The 19,512-nt window shown below is 40.3% G+C and overlaps 3 protein-coding genes across 4 annotated transcripts; 2 read left to right on the forward strand and 1 right to left on the reverse strand.

The window, feature by feature from the left end:
- On the forward strand, positions 1-8,564 carry ppp1r14d (protein phosphatase 1 regulatory inhibitor subunit 14D). The gene is made up of 4 exons (XM_072365243.1): positions 1-448; positions 6,400-6,480; positions 7,916-7,948; positions 8,096-8,564. The coding sequence occupies exons 1-4, from the start codon at positions 269-271 to the stop codon at positions 8,162-8,164; spliced, it is 363 nt and encodes a 120-aa protein (XP_072221344.1). The 5' UTR covers positions 1-268; the 3' UTR covers positions 8,165-8,564.
- zfyve19 (zinc finger, FYVE domain containing 19) lies at positions 8,545-12,906 on the reverse strand. Of its 2 annotated transcripts, none has more exons than XM_072365242.1 (11): positions 12,708-12,906; positions 12,455-12,576; positions 12,302-12,355; positions 12,052-12,218; positions 11,802-11,944; positions 11,546-11,654; positions 11,210-11,428; positions 10,985-11,061; positions 10,680-10,781; positions 10,428-10,591; positions 8,545-10,200 (listed from the first exon to the last, which is right to left on the reverse strand). In XM_072365242.1, the coding sequence occupies exons 1-11, from the start codon at positions 12,759-12,761 to the stop codon at positions 10,113-10,115; spliced, it is 1,299 nt and encodes a 432-aa protein (XP_072221343.1). In that variant the 5' UTR covers positions 12,762-12,906; the 3' UTR covers positions 8,545-10,112. The 2 variants fall into 2 exon arrangements, with proteins under 2 accessions (XP_072221343.1, XP_072221342.1); XM_072365241.1 differs by having other exon boundaries at positions 11,537-11,654.
- A 90-nt stretch (positions 12,907-12,996) lies between these two features.
- On the forward strand, positions 12,997-17,709 carry bub1bb (BUB1 mitotic checkpoint serine/threonine kinase Bb). Its single transcript, XM_072365113.1, has 9 exons — positions 12,997-13,072; positions 14,110-14,274; positions 14,378-14,437; positions 15,714-15,858; positions 15,957-16,153; positions 16,250-16,413; positions 16,503-16,696; positions 16,790-16,890; positions 17,176-17,709. The coding sequence occupies exons 2-9, from the start codon at positions 14,132-14,134 to the stop codon at positions 17,462-17,464; spliced, it is 1,293 nt and encodes a 430-aa protein (XP_072221214.1). The 5' UTR covers positions 12,997-13,072; positions 14,110-14,131; the 3' UTR covers positions 17,465-17,709.
- The last annotated feature ends 1,803 nt before the right edge of the window (positions 17,710-19,512 follow it).

Raw genomic sequence — 19,512 nt, forward strand, 5'->3', positions numbered from 1 at the left:
GGGACGAAGAACAAGACAGGGAGCTTTAGATAGAGGGAGGGAGAGGGAGGACGAAGACAGGCAGGGAACCAGAGCCAGCATTAAAGAGACGGAGAGCACCAACACTCTACAAGATAACAGGAGACACGCGTGGGAACGGTAGCCCCTGGAAAAGCAGAAGCAGACATATACAGAGACAGGGCAGGGGAGTCGCTATACAGCCTGTGGGTCTGTCTGTGTGTGATACAGTTCAGTGTGCCTCCACGGTTCTCTTGAGGCCGTGGCAGCTATGGCGTCAGAGCCTAGCACCCAGTCCAGGGTGATGTTTCAGGCGCCGGACAAAACAGAAGAGCCGGCGCACCGTAAGCTGGGCAAGCTGACAGTTAAATACAACCGCAAGGACCTGCAGAGGAGGCTGGATATTGAGGAATGGATCGACGGGCAACTGCACCTGCTGTTTGACTGTGAGGTAGGACGGGGCTGGCTCCCACTGACACACGCTCAGATGTGCACTGCGTTGGGTGCCTGAGGAGGGGAGGAGGTGAGGGAAGAGAGTCAGGGAGCCAGTAAACTGCTCATGGGTGCTTGTGGTGGACTATCCATCATGTACGAGAGATTAAAGCAAGCTAAAAGAGAAGTGGGTGGGAGGCAAGAAGCTGTGCTTTATGACTGCAGTTTCTGGCACAGAAGCCCTGATGTGTCATCAACCTGACTGCAGTATCAGCAGTGTGTGCACGCAGTTGTGCTCTACCTCGGTGATAAGAATAATCTGCTAAGAAGTGATATCTGATTGGACTCATTAAGAGGCATTTACAAGCATGTTGCAACCTCAATGAAACACCTCAGCCATGTTAACCATATGGTTGCCATATGGTTACGGTATGGCTCATTAACACTTTAACCATTTAGATGGTTGTACACAGTGGGGAGTTGTGTAGCTTAAATCTTGCATAGAACAATACCTTCTTTGTGTAACTCTGTAAAAAATTATTACAGAAGTGTCACAAAAAAAATTGAAATTCCCTTTAAATGCAGTGTTTATGTCTTGCCTTTATGGAGACATCCAGATATTATGTCTATGTGTATGTATTATGTTATGTTTAATTTCTGTATGTATGTGCCGAATAACTGTCCAGGACACAGGCTCTATACTTAGATTTCCTCATATTTAGTATGATTGATGGTGATGATTGTTTTTTTTTTACATAAAAACAACATTGCGTTGATTAATTTATAACAATAATGAGTCCATTTATCGCTACGATAGTATAGATGGTTCCATTTGAATATGCACTGAGTATTCCCGACATCAATCATCTTTCACACACAACAACACAACCTTAATAACTCCACTCCTGTGCTGTGGGATACAATCCAATTATGTCAGATCCTCCATATTGATTCGCTTGGCATTCTCTGAGGGGAAACCATGGCAACAGATGTCTCATCATCCACACAAGGCAGCGTGGCACGGTGGAATCAGGGCTGTCTGTAGGAGCATGAGTGTCCTGATGACGATGCAGATCCGATGACAAGACCTCCGCTTCATACCGGAGAAGGCAGAGACATTTTTATTTCATTTTATTTTCAAACAACACAGACTCTTGGTTGTAGATGGTGTAGCTTTCTTACTATTGAATGAATTTAATATTTAATTACCTTCGTTGGGGCAGCACCTCCCGTTCGTTTTGGGAGGAAACAGAATTTGGTGTTATCCACAGTTATCTCACGGTTTGCTACTTTGAGAGTTCTTTGCTTGAATTGATCGAAATTACCTCAAGAAACATTCAAACACGACCAGTTACTAAACATGGGTTATTTATTGAACATTAGACAGAAACCTTAAAGTTGCGCTCAGGTGTAGCAACGACTTAACGTTGATCTTACTTTGAGTTGCAGAGCTTCAAAGAGGCGGATCACTCGTCCAACAGATTTCTCTGCTTTCTTTCCCCAGTCGTCTGAAAAGCGAAGCCCCAAGCGTTTATTTCTCGGGTCTCACTCCTTCGGGCGGTATGGGTGTCTTGTTGTATCAGCTGAGGGCTCTCAGTGATGCAGGTAAGATGATGGTGAAGACTCGCATCTCTCACCTCTCCCTTGGCTGAAGATGAAACTTCTGCCGTTAGTTGTCCCAGAGTTTTACTAGTGGAGGCGGAGTGTTGCTCGCAAGAGTGTTACTCTAATTTAAGTCTAAGTCTCAGATAGGAGTAGAAGGTTCCTTTGGCATGAGCTCGCTCCCCGGCTCCGCATAAAAACAGGAATCCTTGTATATTCCAGGCCAGCTCGTTGGTTGGCATACAGATGTTAATCTCTCTCAGCTATCATGACCAAAAAGTGAAAGGTTGTGTGGGAACGCTTTTTCACCTCTATTCTCACGTCTGTAAATTACATGGTCTGTGTGTGTGTGTGTTTTTTTTTAAAGCCAATACAAAGCAGGGAGTATTAATGGGTCTTTGACCCATTTTGTTCATTCCTGAGTTCGCTACAACGGCTTGCAGCCACTTTTCTGTTTGGTATCCTCTTACACCGCAAAGGAGGCCTTTGCACATGGTTTATACTAATGTGGCAAAGAGAGAGTGATTGTGCATCAGTCCAACTCCACGGTTACATGTAAGGTAGCATTTGTTCATCTACAAAAATGAACACTGAGAGCTCAGCCATGATGATTTAGTGTTAAAATGTTTCAGACACAGCTGGATGAACGAAATTCTAAATGCTGTTTCAATATTCTTCTATCAGAAATTCATACCGCCTAAGCTTTACTGTGTCGTTAGACCCCAAGCCTCCTTCTCTGAGGTAATGTATGATAATATGCCCGTGAAGCTGCAGGCAGTATAATCACATTAGTGAAAACCAGGACAAGCAGATTAAAAAAAGAAAAGAAAAAACAGATCTGAAGTCTGCCTCTGCCTACTCTTCTGATCTTGTCCCCAAAACAGACAATTATCTCATACATGCAGTGCTTTGCCTTTTAAGTTCCACTCGAATCGTAATCAGGCATAAGAATAAACGGGTTGTACATGTGCAGCCTAGATAGAGAAAGAAGCTGTTTTATCAGCTACTTGACAGAAACTCAGTATGATTGATGAGGTAAGGAGAGATAGCAATAACAATTCAAATTTCTGTTTCTGCATCCTGATAATACCCATCATGCATCAGTATTATGCTCTCATTCATTACATTTTTCCTGAGAGTAATAAATGTTCCTGCAATATAAAAAATTAACACTTAACTTTCCAGCCGTGATAAACTAGATATTTGCATAAGCCTCTTGTCCATGTGCACTGCGCAGTGTAATGAATTTTGCATGGGGCTCGGGGGAAGGTTACTCTGTTGGTTTTCTGAGTCTTCCGTGTGGAAGCATTTACCGTCAGTCCCCTATGTCACCGCCTGAATTATTTAGCTTCTTCTCTAATTCATACAAGTGCTGCCTCAGCCTGGGGTGGACCCTTTCATCACAGACTTCACACCTTTTGAAAAATGGTAAACTACAAGAAAGTGTGAAAAATAATTTGGAGTTAATAATGGAAACCTTCTAGGTGTGTGTGCTTTGAGGAACCCTGAGCTCAGATCTGTGTTTTCAGTGAACAAATGTATTGAAATACGGTTTAAATACTGTGAGACAGCAAGATAAATTCCTAAAGACAAAAGTTTTATCTCTTCAAGATTTGATATGGATTTAGAGAAATCCAAAGTACATGGAATTCTTACAGCGGAAATGGGTGCTTTTATGTTTATAGACAACAGGATTTGGAGCTATGAAAATTGCTTACCCTTTTTGAACCGTTCCACCAGGGAAGTTAATGAATATTCTGATATGGTGATAGCTCATTCTGCTGGCAGGAAAAGGGAAGGGTCTGATAAGTTAAACATGCACCGGAATCTTCTCAAAACAGACACACTTTGCAGGGCACGATTTCCTTTACATTTGCAAACACATACAGCAGTTTGTATGTAATGGAAGAACACATTGTTTGATGTTATGTTTTTGATGTATTATTTTCTACAGTGATAAGCCAGTGGATAATTACAGGAAGTGTAATTAACAGCTGCAAAGTCTATACCTACAATAGGAAAGTGTTCGACAACAACAGCTGAGGATCGTGCCTCAGTCCTTAGCTAAAGCAGAGTTTTAAAAACACTTGATCTTATCAACTTAAAACGGCTCACAAAATAACTCAGCCAAGAAGTTCTTCTCGTTGGAATTATAGCAAATAAAGCTCATGGTGTCATAGCTTCACAAATTCAAGCTTTGATGTATGTACAACTGAGAATTTTTATTAAAAAATTATGGTAAATATTGTGATTCAGAGTTTCGTGTCCCTCACAAAGATCAGGGGCATGTTTTTGCCTGATACTTGAATATCAATACTCAGTCTAATTTTGCTATCACAGATAAATCATGCCGGTAAAAGTAAAGCCTGGGCCAATGATCTCAGGTGATGTTAGAAACATTATGCATGTAGCACTACACTCAAATTATAAAAGAAAATTCTGCCTCATCTGCTTGATGTGATTACTTTATAATACCACAGCACAACAAGGATAAAGGATGACAAGCACTCAAACATACGATTGTGAAACTTTCCTGATTCTTAAATATAGATTGGCAAAGGTCATCACAATCTGAACCACTTTTTTGGACATTTGTACTGCCGCCTGAAACTGCAATCCTACACCCAGATTACTGTAATATTCATTAATTCCAGTATTAGTGCCAACATTAATTGCAGCTTCAGTCCATTACTTTTAATTTCAGAAACTGCTGCTAAGACGTTTATGCCTAAAGGCCTCATTAAAATGCTATGTTTCTTCCGCAATGGCGGCAACAAGCTGAAAACCGCCACTGCACGACGAGGTAATCAAAGTTACAAGAAAGTTTCACAATAAGTGCACAAGTTCCTCTGAGCTCATGAAAACAGTGACATTCAGTGGTGCTCTGCATGGCCCTGCTTTCAGATACACAGGGACAGGGAGCAGTATAAAATAATAATTATTTTATCACTATTTTGTACTCAAAATTGTGTTTTGTTTTTACATTTATACATCGCCTACAAGACATACAATGCTATACTTCATAGATGAGACTGTGCAAATTAAGTTCACCACACTGACCACAACAGTAATTTCATGGCAAATTTAAGCAGTTTTTGATATTCAAAATGGGACCAAACAAGGTAGATTTTAAACTCAATCCAACTCAAGTAAGCAACACAGCTGATACTAAAACTGAGTACAACAGACTCCTATTGCTTCTGTTTAAATCATAAAGGACTTTAAGAGCTTTTTGAATTTGAAAACAATGAGGTTTGCCATAAATGAAGCCTATACATGCATGAGCCTTAAGTATAAAAGGATGATAATCTCATCAACACAAAACACATACAAGCACTTAAAATATGCTAGTGAGATACAAAACATTACACACATAAAAAGACCATCAACAGAAGCACACAAAGCAGAGAAATGTTGAGCATGGACCAAAAGTTCAGCCTGCATCTATCCTGCTGACATCAGCAGAATCACAAAGGATCCAAACTGGCAGCATGTATCAATTAGAGAGGGCACAGGGGACTCGGAAGGAGGGTCCATCTATTGCGGCACTCAGCACTTCCACATTGATTTGCTCTCTCCTCATCTAGAAAGCTATGTGAGCCCCATCATCTTCAGCCACAAAAATTCCCCAGCCGGAAAATATGCCCTCTAAAAAGGGGTCACACTTGTGAAAAGTGAGTGCATACCTGCTGACTGCAGTTATCTTAATGTTCAGGACTCCGCTGGTGAGCACTCTTAATTCCCTTTAGTTGGAAGGTATTGGAAGATGTCGTTGGAAGGTATTACAAGTCTGTGATATGAATCGATAACTTTGCTAAATTTGCTTTTGAGGAGAGGAGACTTTGCCATGTACTTTAGTTCAGCATTCTTTAAATATGTTGCCCACTATTGCTTAGTTAAGGGTAAAATTTCCCCAAAGTGTTTTTAAATGGATTTTTAAAATGCATAGATGACTTTTTTATTACAGTTAATGCTGTCCATGGGTTTGTATCTTATTTCAATTACGAGTAATAATCTGAAATGTATGTATTCTTCAGAGAATATTTAAACTGGAAGCAATCTCTCATCAGTGGCTCAGCTATAAATGCTAACAGGTTAAACCATCCATGAAATCTGACGTTGATATGTGGCAAGTATGGCCTCATTCAGTCATTCTGCCTCAGCACATCAATCTCACCATTTTACAGATAATCTTTTCAGTTTTCATGCTAAATACAACACAATCTTTATGCTCTAAAACTTAATACAACAGTTCCCATCACTTTGTGATGCCTGCTCATTCTCATCCCTGTATACAGAAACATGAGTATGGGTAATATTTTAACAAAAGAACACTGCCATTAACTTTGTTTCCTTCTTCTCTCGCAGGAGGAAGAAATCCCAGAGTTAGAAATTGACATAGATGAGCTGCTGGAACTAACGGACGAAGGGCAAAGAACTCGGCTGCAGGTGAGATGGTGTAGAAATACAACTGAACTTTCCATACACTGTTAAACCCTTAAATCTCCAGTTATTTATCAAAGACCCCCTGTTTTTCTTATTTGCAGGTTCATAATTTTATGAGCTGATCCAAACTGGTTTAAATGTTGTTGTTTTTTACATTGTATATTGCAGAAGAACATCTCGTGTACCCTTCTGCCTGAAATGCTTTATTTTAGCTCCTGTCTGTACATAGATTACTACAAGTGAGACATTTCAAGGTGTCTCCTTTGGGAAAGTATAACTCCTTCTGGAGTGGACTTTGTGACATTGCAGACCTTTCTTGTGCAGAAAAGGATACTTAACACACTTAAGTAATGGGGAAAAACCCAAAAAGCATACTATGACATCTTTAAGCCATTTGTTTAAGTCAAAGGTGTATTCTACCTTGAATCTAGTTCACAGGCAGTTTCCTAGTGGACCCTTTTATATCTATATGCCCATTTGCTATATGAGGTAAAGAGACATGTACATTTTTCTTTCTTCCTTTTTTTTAGTGGGTTTGTATGAAGTACTATTCTCCCTGCAGTAGACAGTGGTCAGAGTGCTCTTAGTTGGAAGATGTGATGGTTTCCCGATGGACAAACTAAAGCTTAAAGTTTCACAGAATGGGGCCACTAGAGGAGCAAAAATTTTCACCATCTAAATTCTAAAATTATTCATGAAATATAACCTAAACTTAATGATACTTTAAGTGTTGTCTAAATAATGCTGAAGCCTTTATTCGTATGGTTGTTGCTGCTGGCAGGAATAACCCCCTGTATTGTTTTGTGTTGCAGCAGAGCCGAAGAAGCCTCTTACTGAACACACTCCATTGTTACGTTAGAGGGTGGACAGTATTGTTAAATATGTTCAGAAGCTTGAGCTGCATTTTTCTTTGCATAATCACCTCCAAGGGCTTCAGTGCACTTCAAGTGTGAGCAGTACTATGGATATTCACACTGTGTCACTGCTGCACTGTCCGGAGTGCATTCAAAAACAGTTTGGGCTGCAGCACCATGTGTCGAACCGTGCTACACCAACCCGCTCCATTTAACTATCTGATGTAGAAGTGACATGTCAATATGCACAATAAAGCATTTGCTTGAAACAACTATGACGTTTTTTGTGTTTGAGTTGTTTTTTATCTAGATTTTAGCTCATCTTAAGCTCATCCATTGGAAAAGCTTCTAATTTTCTAAACAGAGAGATGTCTGACTGCTGTATGTATACAAATAAATATTTGTGTATATATATATATATATATATATATATATATATACATATATATATATGTATTTATATGTATAAAATACCCCTTTAAGTAGCGCTTGACCCTTGCTGGGATCCTATGTTGCAATATCTGCAGTAATAAAGCATTACCGAACCTGTTATTAAGCCAATTTCTGTTTGTTGTCTTTGTTAGGAGTTGTTGCAGGAATGCGGAAAGCCAAAGGAGGTGAGAAGAACAAGCTACACTGGCATATAAAACAAAAACAGTCAGCATTATTTCTCAAATAATTCAACTGTTCATTGTAACGGGCATATCGTCTATTTAATGAAAGCTACAAAGAGATTAAATCTGTTCTCCAAATATTCCCTACAGGATTTTATCAACGGGCTGCTCTACAGGATAAAGGGTCTACGCAAAATGTCAGGTCCCTTGAAGAAATAATTATAGGTCAAATTAAGAAACAAGACAATGTGGAGCATCTTGTATTCCCATCTCCCACATGTTGACCACTTGGATGCCTGTATATGAAGTTCACATGTCAGAGGAACTCTTCCAGGGCCCTCCATCCTTCCTGGGTCAGCATCAGTCGAACACCAGAGCAATCAGGTTTTGAATAGATTTTTTTTTTTCTTTATTTGCGGACTGTTATTGTAATTTGTCTCCCATTAATATACCAACAATATATACATGTGATAAAAGCTGTCATGACTATTACTCAGATGGACTTTTTTTTTTTTGTGTAAGACTGTACATTTTGGGTTGCTTATTTATGTACATAAGTATTTTGTTCAGGTAACAGTGTTATCGTAATAAACTGAACATTTTCAAAACAAGGCTGTCCGTGTATTATGGAAACTGTTACAACATGTTTTGAACGAGGCGATGACCCAGTATACAGTACGTCATCCGATACTGATTCCACATTTACAAACAAATACTGACATGTGCATTACTCCCGCCAAATTTACAGAACAAATGAAACAACTCTGTCACCACAATAGCTCTTTATTATTACTCTAAAACACAAAGAATGATTATGCCCTTCTGTCTGCTCACAACTAAAAATATTTCTGATAGAACGGCATGTTGTGTTCAGGCATCAATTTTTCAACAGAGTGACGGAGACAAAAGAGCTGTTGACATGTCGAGTTTAGGATTAAGCACACTGAAATCAGCAGCAGGATGTTCCATTAACTATGCACCCATTATCTCAGTCCATTTCCTGTCTGTCGTGGTGTGGTATATGCTATGGCCAGAAAAGACAAACATGGCAACAGCCTCAGTACAAACCTTAATGGAGCTAGCCCCCGGAGGAGAGTGTAGTTACGGTTTCTCCTCTGGACGGTAATGCACCCTAATGAAACTGCACTCTGGCACTCGGTCTGTCTGTCATACACTGGGGGTCCTTTTGTTAAGGGCTCCAATTACAGTCATTTGTATGGCTCTATCCTTTTTCCTTTCTTTCTTCTCTGACACAGGAGCCAAAAAGATTTTACATGCAGTAAGACTAAAAATATGAACAAGGCCAGCCAGACAGAGACATTTTCAAGTAATGATGTGTTAAAGGAAAAAAACTAAAAGATGTGACAGTGCCAAACAGTTTAACTGCTTTTTGGAATGAAAATATGCACAAGAACAAGAAAGCCAGTGTTTGTGTCAGAGTAACGGCCAAAGATAGAGCTGCAAGACTGACAGCAGAAAGAATACAAAGCCGTCAGTGATCCTTTTATACTGACTGCTCTGTGTGTCTTAAGTCTGGAGCTGACAATAGTCTGGGAGTGTACATCATCCCAGATGAGCTCACAACGAACTCCGTCCGATTCTTGTACACGTTATAAAAACTTAAATACGATCAAATGAAAAGAGTGTGAAGTACACTTAGAATGAGCCTTTGTTGCCATAAGAAAGCAGGACAATTAAATAAAAAAAAATGTAAAAATGCTTTTTATTCAGTATGAGACTTCTATACTGCTCTGTATGCAGAAAATGTGCAGTCTTGCTAAAATACTAACACTAGCAGCCTCTGCAAATGCTATTTCTACTTTTCATACCTTCTTCAAAAATAAGCTATGTTTCGCTATCATCTATATTGTATTGTAAGGTTAGCCCGTGTTCTGATGGATATGTTGCCAAGTGTTTCTTTATCTACATTCATATCAGCCTTAGCGGATACAGACTGTAGGTACAGTTGTTCTTGTTAATGACTGGCTAAAATAAGTTCATAGGTAATAATGGGCTGTGATTTACTGTAGATAATGAGTAGTGTTTAATTTTTCAAGGATGCTATTTAAGTAACAATAACAAGTACCTTAAGGCTAAAGAGCAAGTCTAACAGTCAAGAAGAACATGAGTCTGATAAGGGAAACACCTACAGCACAGCTTCACTTCATCATATTTTCATCTTCTTCTTCTTCTTCTTTGGCGCAGTGTAGTTAGTGGTCCGATGCTCCGTCCTGTCAAATTTATCATGGCCTTCCCTGAGGAGATAATGGAATGTGGATTGATAATTCATCACGCTAAATACTTTATATTCATGCTGCTTAACAGTATGGAAGCAGGTTGCACACAATTTATCTGGGTCATGGTATGCATTCCAAATCATCTCTTGTGGGCATCAGAACTGAGATTTCCATATAAGGCCCCACTCTGAGTAATGACCTAGAATTCTCACTATGCTTATTATGATCAATAATTGTTATGCTACCGGAAGCAGCGGTTGCAGTACAGGTCTCCATCACAGGTGTGACAGCGAAGGGTGGCATCTTGGTTACAGATGCAGCACCATGGAAGCTCTTCATCATCACTGTCTGATGACTGGTGTGCAACAGCAGCTGGTGAAATCTTGCTCTTGGGTGCAGGAGCTGCAGTCTTTAACACACATTAGATCGGATGGTGTTTAAACGCATTCAGGTGGTTTTAAACATTTATGAATTTACATTGTTAATACTTTACACACCGGTGTCTTGGAAGTTTTTTTCTTTTCGGTGTTCCTCGGGCCACTCTGTTCCAAAGGTATGTTGTAGCCACTGGCCTCATCCAGTGCAGCTTCTTCTGAAAGCTGCAAACAAAGTAAAAAAAATAAGTTGTACTGTCTGTAGTTCACAATACAAATTATTATAATAGTCAAACAGCAGCCTCTTGTGGCCACCCTGGCAGGTCAGAATTGGTTCACAGAGGCCTTTAAGGGTAAGAGATTAATCATTAAGGATTCATTATCATATCTTACACTATATAATCTCTTCTGTGCCATAAATGACTGACCTGTTTTAACACTCTCCTAACCGCTTCTTCCTCAGTCTCCTCTTCACTGTCAGGATGCTTGAAGTCCTCCATAGTGACTAAAATTGTGGCACGAAAATGTCAGTGTGAGACATACATGCATATCAACAGTTCTGTCAAAGGACGTAGGTCTTAACATATTTTCTGACATTTTGCACTGAAACTATTCATTACAGATAACAGTGGTGTGCCAGTGGCTCTATGCACCTCTGTCTGGGTCCTGCCCCTTCAGCTGCACCAGCCTTTTGGCCATGTGGAGGATCTGGTCTTGGGAATGGCGTTCGTTCCTCAGCTCCTCCATGGCCTCCTCGAGCAGACGGTCTTTTTCAGCCTCGAGCTGCTTGACTGTCCCCTGGTTCTCCTCCAAGTTCTCATCCAGTGTTGTCCTTTGTCCCTTGTTGAGATCATTCATAAGGCTATCTACACCTGCAGAAGGGGAAAAACACAGGTTTCCTTATATTTAGGAAAGCAATAAAGTAGCTGGTTTTTATTTCAAAGTGAAAGACTGTATTTATTAAATTCAGGTGAAATTACTTAATTTACTGGATTCAGGATTTGATTGCTGGTTGTCAATGGCAACTTCCTCTGTCATCTGAGTTATCAAGTCATTGGCTTGTTCTGTCTGAGTCCGGCTATCAGGACGCTGGTGCACCTGTACACATGTGAACATAAGCACACGCCAGTAATTGCAACAAACTGTTAACAACAGTTTTTTTTTAAAACAATATTTAGAAACAGAAACTTTAACTGAGCTGTATACTGTGAGATCTGAAACATTACAAGCAAGTAGGAAACTCACAGGCGGAGGAGCTTGAGATGGTGGCGGCTGACCCTTTAGAGCCGCCAGACGGTCTTCCATCTCCTCTGCCGAAGGCACTGGCTGGCTGGGAGCTTTTAGAGCAGCGAGGCGTGACTCAAGTTCTTCCTCAGAGGGGATAGACTCTGAAGGAATGGTAAAATCTTTAAATGGCTTTTCTTTACAAGAAAGGAGTCATAATCAGGACCTCTGTCAGATCTGATCAAAACTGCTAAACATCTAATTGTATTACTTGGTTTAGTGTCCTCTTTGAGTTTTTGAAGTCTCTCAGAAATTGCTTGGTCTTCTTTACACAGGCCTTTAGTAGGTAGATGGCCTGCTTTGCTGTTTCTACTCCCACCATGTACAACTGGCTGTGTCGACTGTCCCTGCTGCTTGGCCTCAAGTGCAGCAACCCGTCTATGGAAGACATGGACTTTAGATATTTTGAAACTGCTGCAGTTCTAATGTTCCATTTTTGTCAAATCAGATAATATACTGACTTCTTGTAATTTTCTGGAGGGGACCATCTTCCGGCACTACTTTGAGCTTGCCCACTAAGATGAAGAAAATAACAAAAGCCAAAAAGCTTCAGAGCTCATTAAAAGCTGTATTTAAGTTTACATGTTTGATTATTTGCATGGTATGGGTTTTACCTTGTCAGATTACCATGGCACTGCTTGCAGACCTTCTGCTGGGTGTTGCCACAGCGAGGCACCACAGCACTGAAAGTCAAACAACTGGAGCAGAAGGAGCGGCCGCAGCTCTTACAGCCCAGCTGCGAGGACACGGCAACGTAAACTACACAGTATACGTTCCTTCTAATACATTGCGATGTGTGTATGTGTGTGTGTGTGTCTGTCTGTCTGTGTGTAGCTATGTCACTGATATTAGCTAACAACACCTTACCTCTTTCTTGAAGAGACTAAATTTTGATGCACAGCAATAACAACGGCTATCCATACCGTCACGTGTAGCGTCATGAGACAAGTACTTACAACTATTATTGCTGCTGTAAGTGTAAATATATGAGGAAATTAACTAAATTTACAATTATTCGAGGCTAGCTACCCATATCCAGGTTGTCAACGTTGCCAATATCAAAACAGGAACTAATCCGGAAAATGGGTTATGACGTCAGGTTGGGTTTTCCTGTTTGTGGTTCCTCCAATCAGCTTTCTCCAAATTGTCTCGCGGGCCCTGTTCGAAAACACAGAACCGTTCGAGCTTCAACGTTGGCTGCAAATAAACCAGGAAAGAGACAAAGGAGGTTTGTAAGTGGCGTGGGTAACCACCAGTGTGTAAATGATAGATTATGCTCTTTGGATTTTGGGCAAAATTCTTTAATATTTTGAATTTGATTCAAAGTCTGTTGAGCTAAAACTGTTATGAGCTAGCCACTGCACTAGCACCTCACGTCTTCCTCTCCTTCTCTTATATGTCAGTAGGCTAACTAGCTAGCATCCTGGAAATTTCTGTAGTTTTTCAGTCAGATGTAAGATGGAAGCTTCTGTAAACTTTAATTGGTCTCTTTGTTGCATGTGTTGTCGTATAAAATAATCATTGCAAGTTAATATGTTCCAGATAAATATGTGAAATATTTAATCATGTTCAGATAGAACTATAATTTCACGGGCCATGCCTTTGAGCTTCGTTTCTACAATATGAGTTTCCATGCTGAAAAACGCAAAAGAGAAGTTTTAAAAGTAAGTTTTTAAAGCAATGTATGTCTGTAGATCTGCTCACAGCGTTTTTATTCGGAATATGTTACTTATTACTTTTTCAGCTTTTAGGGATCTTATAGTAACCTGCCAAACATAAATTTCACTGGGATTAAACAGCATGTCTAATTCGTGTGTGATACACTGCCTGATTCATGTTTTGGTTTGTCAGACCAAAAGTTCAGAACCCACAGATACAATAATATGAAAAACAAAAATACCACATTTTTGCTTTGTTGGACAAGCTGGAACTTGAGAGGGTATATTTTCCAAGATATATTACTTAACTGATTTATATGTTGTTTCCACAGAAGTCAGATGAATATTTCCTCTATGCAAATGAGTATATTTGTTTTTCTGTCCACCTTCATTGACTGTGTTTTTATATCTTGTTATGTCAGTGTTATTATGCCAAGTTACGGTCTATGTCACTTGTCGGCATATTGCTTTTAAGACCCATGAGCCGATTTGTTGAATATGGTGAAATGGGTATCATTGGGGAAATGAAAGGTGGCACTACAACAGTTTCATCTTGGGTTATGGGTACTCCAAAAATATACAAGTAACTTATATGACGTGTCTGTTTGTAGGAATCTAGATTTTCTCTCCACAATGGCAGAAGGAGGAGATGTGGAATGGGAGCTTAGCAAAGAAAACATCCAGCCATTGAGGCGAGGCAGAGCCATTTCAGCTTTACATCAGGCGCTCAGTCAGCAACAAGATGGACCCACCTCTGCGATCAACCAACAGAGACAGTATGCATTGTCTTTTCAACTTTGCATTAAATCAATCAAACACTTTTATGGTGTGCAGTTCTCATATTATGAAACTCGTTTTTGTGACTTTTTGTTTGTCCAGGGCTTTTGAGTCTGAGCTGCGCATGTATGATGGAGATGATCCACTTGATGTTTGGGATCGGTGAGTGAAATACAGTTTTTTAATAACAAAAAAAGGTACATTCTCTTTCTCTTTGTAAAGTTTGCTGTATCAGGGCATAATAAAGACTTATCTTACCCGTACCAGGGTTTAAGATTTGATCAATAAATAACCTCAGATGACATATTGCACTGTGTCATTATTTATTTGATTAAAAACAAAGCCGAAGTGCTGTGTGAAAAGCTAAGTACACCCCATGACAAAACAGGTTATAGAATCACCTTTAGAAGCAATAACTCTAGGTAAACATTTTCTGTATGATGCCATCAGTCTCACCTACCTGTGCAAGGATTTTGGCTGACTTTTATTTACATTGTTGCTTCAGTTCATTGGGATTTGCGGGCATTTGTCCACGCACAAATCTGTAAAGGTCCCACCAAAGCATCAGGTTGAGGTCTGGACTTTGACTGGAACATTTGATTCAGCTTTATTCTTTCTTTCTCAGCCATTCTGTTGCAGATTTGCTGCTATGTTTGGGATCATTGTACTCTTATCCAGTTTCAGCCAAGCTTTAGCTCTAAGACAGGTGGCCTCACATTTGACTCTGCAATACTTTGGTATACAGATGAGTTCACATTGAATTGATGACTGCAGGGTGCTGTAGAGTCTGAGATGTAGCTCTTGGGTTTGGTTTTGTTTTTGTTATTTTTGCACGTCTGACCTTGGGGTAAACTTGCAGAGACATCCATTCCCAGGAAGATTGACGGCTCTCTTGACAATTTCCCACATCTGAATAACCTTTCTTGCTGTTGAATGATGGGCTCCAAATTGTTTTTGAAATGGCCTTCTAACCCTTCCCAGATTGATGGGTAGCAACAATTACTTCTCTAAGATCATTACTGTCTTTCCTCCTTGGCATTATGTTGACACACACCTGAGTGCTCCAGACCAGCAAACTGACTAAACATTTGCTTTTATTGAGGTGCTCAAGCCTGATCATCAGTTACTCAAGTGCAGTACTTGGTGTGCTTAGTTTTTCCAAACACTATTTCTACAGTTTGTCTCCGTTTTTGTGAACCAAATAATGACAAGATGTAATATATCATGTGTTGTTGTTCATCTGAGGTTGTATTCACTTCATTTAAATATCTGGTAAGGACCAGATGGTTCTTTATCATGTCCTGGTATATAAAGCCTTAGAATTTACAGGATGTTTTATTTATTTATTTATTTTTTTTAATTTTCACACGACAGTAGTGTATTCGGAAGCACTGCTCATAAATCTCTACCTCATCTTAACACGGTTCTGATTTTACAGGTATATTAAGTGGACAGAGCAAACTTTCCCTCAGGGAGGAAAAGAAAGCAACCTTGCCACACTGTTGGAGCGGGTAGTGACCAGATTCAGTGAGGAAAAAAAGTATCACCACGACTCTCGTTACGTTGACCTTTGGATCAAATTTGTATGTGCACTTCTTTAACCTTTAACCTTTGAGTTGCACCGTTACTCTGACAAACAGGTGCAGCAGTGGTAACTTTTTCCTTATGTTTGTGACAATAGGCAGAGAACTGTCCCGAACCCTTGGATATTTACAGGTACATGCAAGCGCAGGGAATAGGAGTAGCACAGGCATCCCTCTACATCGCTTGGTCTGAGGAGCATGAGAATCAGGGCAACTATCGCAAAGCAGATCTGGTTTATCAAGAGGGATTCAGGAAGTGTGCTGAGCCACATGATAAGCTCCTCCAGTTTCACAAGTATGGATCCATACAGCTCTCTGCTTGTTTAATAAACTATTTCTTCTCTCAGAGCTGTTGCATCATAACCGCTGTATTTTGTAATAATATTCACAGGGCTCTGCAGGCACGCGTGTCACGGCAGGTGATGATGAATGTGGAGGACGACAGTAGTGACGATGAGCCCAAACAGCCTGAAAGAACTTCTCTTGCCGACCTCAAACACAGAGGCAAGAAAAAAGCCACTGCTCCCGTCAACAGAATTGGGTCAGCAATCAGAAGTAAGCACAGAAACTTGTTGTGAAATGCTGATATTACCAGTGCTCCAACATCTTTACAGTTTGTCATTATTTGGGGATTTTGTGGACAGGTATTTCTGGAGGCCTGCAGTCACAGGGAACCTCTGTGCTCAGCAATGTTTCAAACAGTCGTCTGGTGATCTTTGATGAGAACAAAACTCAAAGTGCCAGTCTGTCAGAGCCTAGGTTGGAAACTTGGGTGGCTCCGCCAACATCAAAGGCAAAGGAGAATGAACAGAGGCCTGAAAAATGGTGTGACGTAAAGGTATCGAAAAGCACGGTCCTTGTTTCGTGATTGAAATGTGCACATTGTGGTCCAGTATGGAGACTTTCTTTTTATTCTTTTTATTTACCACAGATACCCCAGAAAACAAAATTTGGACATACTGTAATGGCTCCACCGCCTCCAAAACCCACCTTCCAACCATTTGTTGAGGAGTCAGACCAGCCACCAACAATGTGAGTGACTAAAAGAATCCTTTTATCATTTTGTGACGATACACAGCGGACAAATCAAAATGACAGAAAGGATTATAAGCAAGGTCAAATACTGCTAAATCAGAAGCTGCTCTTTCCTTCAACTGTTGATTCACTCTGAAATTACTTAAAGTTATGGAAATCACTTATTTTATAGTTGTTCTGGTATACACATATATATATATCTTGTCTAGTTGTTCTGCTGCTTTTCTCTCTCATATGTAACTGTAAGTTAAATGTGAGCGCATCACTCTGCCCCTGCCATAGGACACCATGTAAGATCAACCCGGCAGTGAACACAGTTCTGTCAGCGCGTAAGCCGAGCAAAGAGGAAACTCCTCTGAAAAGACTGCAGGACCATCAACAGCAACAGAAAGAGGCAGAGGCAGGAAAACTACAGGAGCAAAGCATGTACTGTAAAGATCTGCTGCTCAGCGGTGCCGCAGAATTCTGCTTTGAGGAACTGCGTGCTGAACGCTACTTCAAAAAGATGGCACATAAGTCGGAGGACGCCCGAGAGGAGAAGACTCGAGCTTCTACCAGTGCTGCAAACTGATGAGAAGGATTTTTACCAATTTGACTCATTTATACCTTCATGTATCATGTAATGACTGTTGATGTGTCGCTCTTTATCTAACTGTAAATGTTGTTTCTGTAGAGTTCCATTTACTTAAAAGACCAAAAAGCTTTCACAAAACCCTTTGAATTGAAGGCGCACTTTTTTCTTTTTAGATGTTTTCGTCTCATTGCCGCTACAGTGGACACCTCTACAGTTTAATGTAATCCAGTTCAATACCAGACTCACAAGTTTTGGGCTGAGCACAGATTTCCTGTTCAAGTCTCTACTACTCAATTTGTTCCTAATTTTAGTTTTCTGTTTTTTCTTCCCTTTGGCGTTGTTCTTAAGAACTTTGCATTTTATGTGTCTTGCCTTTTTCTAGTTTTTTTTCTCCAACACAGTCAAACTTTGGTTGTGTGTTTCAACATGGCTTATGTCTCAGTCTGAGTAAAACGCCCGTTCACTGATGTCTAATAAACTTTTTAAAACATCTGACTGATGAATTGTGGGATGTGTGCACTCGTTTTAGAGAGGCTGACCAGGATTGTAGTAAAGTGCTGTCAGCAGGGGGCATGCATGGGACAGCATGGGTTGCACTCCAGCTGATGGTGTTTTATTTGGATTACTAATGGGGAGTAAGAGCAGTTTAGTGCTGATGGTAATCTGTTGCTACAGTTTGAAAAACACTGGTGGGCATGTTTTAAAATCAACCAAATGCTTTTGAATGGTCAAATTCCTTTTTTTAAAGATTGTAATGAGGTGCAGCGACCTTTGTACAGCACAACAGGTGTAAGGTTTATGAGCAGATTTTGCATTCAGCCGGACAATGTTAATCATTGTCCTGAAGAGGTTGCCCATAAGCTCACTTAATAAAGTGGTGGGAGTGGACCTAATCTAGTGTGATGATGGGATCCACTTCACACATACACACACAGAGGGCTCGCTAGGCAGACTTTGATGAATGGCTGGAAGAAAGATGGTTGGCTCATTAGCAAGTGAAATCCATCCTTTGCAGTAGTGAGAGGTGCAGGTCTTGAAGAGAAAACTATTCTGATGTACTGTGGCACAGACTGGTGCTGCTTTTACAAGCACATGGATCACTGGAAGAACAGACTTCACGTCAAGATCCTCTAGAGAGGTGAGTCCTCTGTCTTCTTAAACTTTTGGCCCACTGCTGAAACTCAGCAATTAATGATAAACTACATGACACATCACCTATGCATTAGCTCACCCTAATGCATCCTTTGTGCACCCCTAGCCGCCGTGACTTCTTGAAGGCTCATTGTAAGTAAATCCCATAGCTCACTTTCATTACAAGCTATCTCCTTAATGTGCTTCAGACAGAAGCTCAGAGAAGAGCTTCACTGTTGCAGTGATGTATCAGAACACTCAGACGGCACATGGGCCATGTTTACTGTCAATGTTCTCAGCCTTTTTGTACGGTTTGTGATTACATGCACCACTTAGCAAAAAGTATCAGTTTGAACCTTTGCTTCACTTAGAGGCCACGAGTTGAACTATCCGCCACTCTGAGATTAACTGCACTTAACCAGCCAGGCATATTGGAGAGCCTGTTCAATAAAAATGCACTATTAAGTCATTAAATCTCTTTTGTCCCAAAGAGATCTGGAACACTGATTGGTTTGAATACAATACAGATTTCCCTGTGTGATGGTCTATCCCAGATGCCTTTTGAGCCCAGAGAAGGTGGCATAACATCTGGATGAGGTTATAATAAGATTTCTTTGTTCTTTTTTTTAAGTAGAATTTGTGACTGTAATGTCAGCATTGTAGTGCTTTAGAAAGGCTTTTAACAGTAAGCCTCTTAAATCATTGCTTGAGTGATGTTATATTCATTCTGGGCCAACTTTTTCTGATTTGGGGTTGTACTCAGGAAATTAGCTTTGCCTACACTTCAGTGTCAGAAAACAAGCTAAATGCAAATATTGAATCATCTTCGGGTAGTCTGTCAGAAAATGTTTACTTGTTCAGCTTCTCATAGAAGAGAACTTGCACTGGATCAGCACTGCACTAACCCTTCGCAT

Source organism: Leuresthes tenuis, unplaced genomic scaffold (genome assembly GCF_036924035.1).
Source record: "Leuresthes tenuis unplaced genomic scaffold, fLeuTen1.0.hap1 SCAF_15, whole genome shotgun sequence".
Classification (NCBI taxonomy): domain Eukaryota; kingdom Metazoa; phylum Chordata; class Actinopteri; order Atheriniformes; family Atherinopsidae; genus Leuresthes; species Leuresthes tenuis.

Bases quoted from the DNA above. Each gene is read 5' to 3' on its own strand.
- ppp1r14d (XM_072365243.1), top strand. From the start codon at position 269: ATGGCGTCAGAGCCTAGCACCCAGTCCAGGGTGATGTTTCAGGCGCCG. The intron at 449-6,399 runs GTAGGACGGGGC...CTTCTCTCGCAG, and splicing joins ACCTGCTGTTTGACTGTGAG to GAGGAAGAAATCCCAGAGTT. The intron at 7,949-8,095 runs GTGAGAAGAACA...TATTCCCTACAG, and splicing joins AATGCGGAAAGCCAAAGGAG to GATTTTATCAACGGGCTGCT.
- zfyve19 (XM_072365241.1), bottom strand. From the start codon at position 12,761: ATGGATAGCCGTTGTTATTGCTGTGCATCAAAATTTAGTCTCTTCAAG. The intron at 11,062-11,209 runs GTGCATAGAGCC...CCACAATTTTAG, and splicing joins GGGGCAGGACCCAGACAGAG to TCACTATGGAGGACTTCAAG. The intron at 10,782-10,984 runs GTCAGTCATTTA...CTTTGTTTGCAG, and splicing joins TTAGGAGAGTGTTAAAACAG to CTTTCAGAAGAAGCTGCACT.
- bub1bb (XM_072365113.1), top strand. From the start codon at position 14,132: ATGGCAGAAGGAGGAGATGTGGAATGGGAGCTTAGCAAAGAAAACATC. The intron at 14,275-14,377 runs GTATGCATTGTC...TTGTTTGTCCAG, and splicing joins GCGATCAACCAACAGAGACA to GGCTTTTGAGTCTGAGCTGC. The intron at 16,891-17,175 runs GTGAGTGACTAA...CCCCTGCCATAG, and splicing joins TCAGACCAGCCACCAACAAT to GACACCATGTAAGATCAACC.